This window comes from Vicia villosa, linkage group LG1 (assembly GCF_029867415.1).
Source record: "Vicia villosa cultivar HV-30 ecotype Madison, WI linkage group LG1, Vvil1.0, whole genome shotgun sequence".
Lineage (NCBI taxonomy): Eukaryota > Viridiplantae > Streptophyta > Magnoliopsida > Fabales > Fabaceae > Vicia > Vicia villosa.
This window is the reverse complement of record NC_081180.1, coordinates 39,753,592-39,759,591: the sequence shown is the minus strand read 5'-3', so window position 1 is coordinate 39,759,591 and position 6,000 is coordinate 39,753,592. Positions and strand designations below refer to the sequence as shown.

General features: G+C 33.9%; 1 protein-coding gene across 4 annotated transcripts; it reads right to left on the bottom strand.

Annotated features, from left to right (window-relative positions):
* Positions 1–683: 683 nt before the first annotated feature.
* On the bottom strand, positions 684–5,945 carry LOC131604615 (protein-tyrosine-phosphatase IBR5-like). Of its 4 annotated transcripts, none has more exons than XM_058877056.1 (9): positions 5,815–5,945; positions 4,849–5,701; positions 4,687–4,758; positions 4,394–4,445; positions 4,238–4,258; positions 3,850–4,150; positions 2,782–2,881; positions 1,207–1,488; positions 684–1,101 (listed from the first exon to the last, which is right to left on the bottom strand). In XM_058877056.1, the coding sequence occupies exons 6-8, from the start codon at positions 4,084–4,086 to the stop codon at positions 1,472–1,474; spliced, it is 354 nt and encodes a 117-aa protein (XP_058733039.1). In that variant the 5' UTR covers positions 4,087–4,150; positions 4,238–4,258; positions 4,394–4,445; positions 4,687–4,758; positions 4,849–5,701; positions 5,815–5,945; the 3' UTR covers positions 684–1,101; positions 1,207–1,471. The 4 variants fall into 4 exon arrangements, with proteins under 4 accessions (XP_058733039.1, XP_058733035.1, XP_058733031.1 ...); XM_058877052.1 differs by having other exon boundaries at positions 1,207–1,265; positions 1,393–1,488; positions 4,849–5,944; XM_058877048.1 differs by having other exon boundaries at positions 4,849–5,944.
* Between the last annotated feature and the right edge of the window lie 55 nt (positions 5,946–6,000).

Genomic DNA, 6,000 nt, shown 5'->3' with positions numbered 1-6,000 from the left:
ATTTTAATAGACTCTATAAACACTTGAGACATGGACATGTTACACTAAAAAGTAGAAAGTACATATCATAACCTTTCGCAACAAAATCAAAGAGATAGACTCTCACGTATAGCTAGGTTTGTTTTAACGCGTCATAATGCATTTAACAAAGTTCTAAGCCTTTATTTTCCATATCAACCATTAGACCATCTATACAATGGTTTCAACACTCAACACCCACTTTTTCAACTCCCAACACTCCACATCATTTTCTCTTTCTTCCACCTAATAACTCAACACCCATTCAACTTTTACCCTCTCCAATGGTTTTTCCCTCAACACCCTACCCCACCACTTTTTATTTTCATATTCTTATTTAAATTTTATTTTTATTTTTATGATTACATAAAATTACAATTATCGATTAAAATTAAATTAAAATAATAAATACTTAATAATTTATTTTTTAATTGTTTGTAATAAAAACAAAATTTATTTAAATAATTGGATACGATACAAAAGACACTTAACTTCAAAAAAAACACTAATAGAAAGATAATAATAGAGAAAGATAGTGAAAAACTTGGTTTTTTTTTCTGTGTCCAAATCAAATGAACCAACTCTCTATTTATAGAGAAAAAAATTCATGAATTTTGGTAAAAAAAAAAAAAATTAATTTGCAGCGAAATAATTGAGTTCAAAGTATTAAATGGATAAAAATCTGGCCAGCCAATCAAGACCAGCCACGTCAGCCCCTGCGTCAGTGTACATAGTGTTGAGTTTTCTCAACATCTCTCTCCTCCAACACACACTCAACACTACTCTAAACACACCATTGCACATGATTTTGCCATGTTGAGTTTAATTAAACACACCATTGCACATGGTCTTATGTACTATGTGTTTTATACTTTCTAACTTTCACCATTACTTCACACTATCCAAAAACTATTCCCATTAATAACAATTTATTAAATCCTAGACAACCAACCACTATCTAACGGAAGAAAAAAAAACACAGGCGACGATGCTTTCAATGGCAGATCACAGAAAAAATGCAGTTTGCCTTCAAAACATTATTTCTAAGCACACATCTAAATCCTTCTTCGGGAGCTGTAATTGCTGAAAAATATTGAAATCAAAGACAATGGAATTTAGCTAGTTGATTAAAAGGAAGCGATAGTCAATTAAAAAAATATATAATAAAAAGAAACCTGACTCTAGTACCTTAGACTGCTCTTCAATATTGTCTTTTTCATCGAGAGATTGTGATTGATCTTGTTTCACTATAATAGTAAACATTGACTATGCTACAGTTGTTTAACTTAAAAGTATGTGCAATTGATACTCACATGCACCATTTTATAAAATTCCATATGCTAAGTAAATTATAATGAATAGGAAGAAACATACCTTACTCTTAAGAAGTACATAAGAACATAACCAATAGACTCTAAGTGAGTATTGCAACTTGCATATCGTGCAGTCCATGTTAAATTTTTCTTCTCTCTGTATAAGTTTATCAAAGGTGAAGCCATTAGGCCATAATAACATTGCTAGTTAAGCTGGCAAAGCAAAAGTAACAATGAGAATGAAACAATTAAAAAAGTTTGGAAAGAAATTATATGAGATGACACAGATTACAAGTTGGAAGATTTTCCATTGATAAACTACAATGTACATTTAATTTACTAAAATGAAAAGATAGATAAATCATTTAACAAAATACACATAAAGGATGGCATAGGAAAATAGGCAATGGATATCCCAGTTACATAAGTGTTTGATAATTATGAGACATGAAATTATCAATATAACTTAGCCATCAAAGAGGTTCGTGAATGCAAAAAATAAAAATTCCAGAATCACAGATGCAAAGCATTTTAGTCATGTTAGTGAAAGTTGATATGCAGTTAGGGTAATAAACAGAAACTATTAAACCTCCCTCCCAAGAAAACTGATATTGATTTGATCCTGAAAATCTATTGGTCCAAATTTACATGTACATGCATGTGATTGGGATAGAGGGTGTGATTTTAATTTTCAAGACTAATGTGATGGTTGTATTAGCTTCTTACAGGCATGAGCATAACAACAATCTAGCAGGCTCTAAAGAATTATATCCCAAAAGAAAAATATTGGTAACAATGTTACCCAAGTTAAAGGAGTCCAACCATGAAAAAAGCCATGACGTCTCATAGTTTCCCCATCGGGAGATTTCAAGGTACTGGTACGCAAGCATATACTTCCAACAATAGACATTTCTACAGTCATTAGGTATGATGAGTGTTTCTTAACCTCTGATAGAAGAAATCCATTGGATAAATAAAAATATTAATCAATTCAGAAAACTTAGGTTTGAACAGAAAATTGAAAGTTCTGGTAACGTTAGAAGCCCATTGGCACAGGGAATAAGCTAGTCATCTAACAATATCGGCCCATATTTGCCAATTTACTTACAAAAGAAAAGATCTTGAAAAGCATGATAAGCAACTGATCTAACCATATTCCTGCAGCTTTAAATTTATAACTCCAACGGGTGTCATAATCATTTTTCTAAATATCCTTGAATGTTACAGCTACACAAAAAATGACATGCTGTAAAACGTGGTTATGCAACCAAAGTAAATTGAGCAAACCATAGTCATTCTAAAGTTTCCTGCCCATTCTCCTAATTAAATATTATAAGCTTTGGGGTGTTCAATTTAAAAATCATCAAATGTCATAATATATTTCAGGAAACTTTAAGTTTCATTATATGATCAAGACATATAAATTTTCAGTACACAGGAAGGAACATACCTAGAAACTGGTTTGCTTCATCAAATTGGAAACCTTTGTCATCCGGGAGGCAGTGATATGTAAATGAGTTCTTGTAAAAGTTTTGACAAGAAGGGACGGTCTGCACAAAGAGAATAGTGGTTAATACGAATTCAGCTACGCTGCATTGCTATAACACCATTATAGCCACTCTATGTAACGACTCCTAAATATAACGGATAAAAGGATAGCCGCTATAGCAAAGACTAAAAACCAGTGTACAAAATAAACATAAATACTCAAAAATAGACTGATACACAAAATTAAAGCGAACATCATACTTAATAGTTAAAGAAGCTAAAGTATAGAGTAATCAAGCTTCAGCAGGGAAGAAAATTAAAACAGAACTGAACTAAAAAGTAGAAAGAAGAGCAAAGTGTTTATTTGTGAGCAAGAACATAACGTTACTCTTCGAAGGGTTTGGATTGAAATTTATACTCTTAAAAAAAGAGATCAGTTAAAAAAACTGAAGAATTTTTCACCATAATTCAATTAGTGGATGCAATAGCAGCTGCGATAGCATATGGGGCCGCAATTAGCAGCCGTTACAACCGCTATTGTTGACAGCAATGCTGCAACATGGCGAAATTTGAATACCACCCAAATCTAAACAATGTTGCAGCTATCGTGAGTCGTGATGTTGCAATGCTGTAACGTGGCAAAATTTGAATACCACCTAAACCTAAACAATATTGCAGGTATCATGATGTTGCAATGCTGCAATGTGTCAAAATTTGAATACCACCCAAATCTAAACAATATTGTGGCTATTTCGACGTTGCAATGCACAGCTGCAACGTGCACCTAAACCTAATACACAAACCCAGTCTCACCACCACATTAAAACAATCAACACAACAACCCTAATGCACAAACCCAGTCTCACCACCACATTAAAACAATCAACACACTCATGATTTTAATACAAAAACATCAACAAAAAGAATCATCATCATCAAGAAAAGCCAATCATTGAATAAACAGAATCAGAATCATCAATCCAATCATTGAAAGAAACATCAAAACAAAAAGAATAAAACTGATTCTTACATTGAGAATCTGTGAAATCCCCTGAGTTTTAAGAAGCTTAGAGCGCGAAGCATTATCATGGCTCCCCAAGTAAAGAAACTCTGGCAAGATCACAGAAGGAAAAGCACTAACTTGAATCGAACTTTTCTCCGATCCAACAGGAACCCTATGCCCACAAATCGAACACACTCCACCTTCTTCATATTTGTGATAGTGTCCACATACACCACAAGGGTTTTCCCTCTCTCTCTTCCTCATTATCAACACAATCAAGCAATTTCCCTCACACCGAAATCGAAAAACACGGCCTTTCACACAAAACCTAAAAATAAGATCTTTATCCAATTTAACAAAAACCCAGATGAAAAAATCACGATTGAACTCTTGCTGAATTTCCACTGAATCTAACCGTGCAACCCAACTTGACGACCTACAATAACACGTTGAATAAAAAAGCCTTTTAAATCGGCACAATTTGTAGGCGATGTTCCATCTCTCTTGAACACAACTTTCCCATTATCAACAACAAAAACTGAATAATCCTTAGATAAATGAACACTCTTACCCGGAAGCACCTTGCTGCACGTGACATCCCCACAAAGCCAGACCAAAACCCCCTACACCAGACAGAAGCAACACATCAGATGGTTCTATATATTTTTAACAGCGGGAAGAAGACGAATATTATCTTATAGATTAGTGCTCGTATGCAAGTGCAAAGAAGGATCATAAAATCAGGAAAACAATTATGATTTGCGAAATCTTCAAACTGAAAAACAAAAGAATCATAGAGTCGGGAAAACAATTGATTCAAGCAAAACACCAAAGCCACACATGATGCTGAATCAGATATATAACCTGCACAATAATTTTCTCTCCATTGTTCTGCTTAACTGCATGCATAAAGTTGTCTAGAAGCTCCGCATATTCCTAAACCACGATGAACAAACACAATGTTAGCAATATAGAAATTTCACACCCAATGTACAAAATCCAGTGAGTGTTAGGGATGATCAAAACCTTCCCAGTTGCTCGGTTATGTCTAAGGCCAATGTAAAACTCATCATTCAGCAACTTCTCATTGTTTGTGCCAATTTCGATCGTTATCACATGAAAAGAGAAAGTGAAGTAATGTTAGAACAAACATGAATATGAATAAGAAGTCTCAAGAAGATTCATAATTCATCATTAGGGTTTATGTGAAGGAATCAGAATTTTTAAGGGGAATGATTCAAATCATGTTTAAAGGCCTCATACAGTTTCACAGAACAATCATCGGCCTAATCTTTACTACAAATCACAAATAAACTTTGGTTCACAGTAAAGAGAAACAGAATAAGTTAACATCTAAGTTAAATTTTTTCACTGCAGAAAATCAACAATAACATCACAGTTACGGTTCAGTACCAATGGATTACGATTCAAAATCCTAAAATTTCATCATCATCGTCATCCTCATCTATACAAAATTTCCAAAAACAATGAGAAGAAAAAAAAGAACGCAGTTCATATTCAGTAAACCTGATACAACACTAACACTCATGAAACCCTATTTCATCATCATCTTCCTCATTTTTTACACAAACCCTTCAGAAAATATTGAAAGAAGAAGAGAGATTATATAACTCAAAATACCAAAAAACAAAGAAAGATCTCACCGATTTACTGTGACTTTCAGCGTCACCAACACATCATTAATTTTCACGATCGTAACCCTCAGCAACAACCATTAACGGTTCAGAATCAACATCACGGTATAATCAGCAAACGTGTTCAGCGTCACCATCAACATCATATTCATCATCGTGAACTCAGAAACAAACCCTCAACGAACAACAAACCCATCGACCAACAACCGAATTCAATAACAAAACTGCATGCACATAAATCAGAAGAACAACAATATCAGAGAAAGAGTTAGGAAATTGGTTTATTTTTCGGAAGGAAAATGAAGAGAGACAGGGTTTGTATTGATTGGAGCAAAACCATAGTTGCAAGCAATCTGAAAAGTTGAGCCTGCAAATTTGATAGGGAAAGGTTTTCATTGAGTGAAAAGGTGAATAGGGTTTTGCGAAAAAAGAGAAGGAGAAAGATGGGGAAAATAGAAAAGAGAGGTGAAATTGGAAAGAGAAAGCAACCTGATGCAAAGAGAGTGTACACGTGTATAGTCTA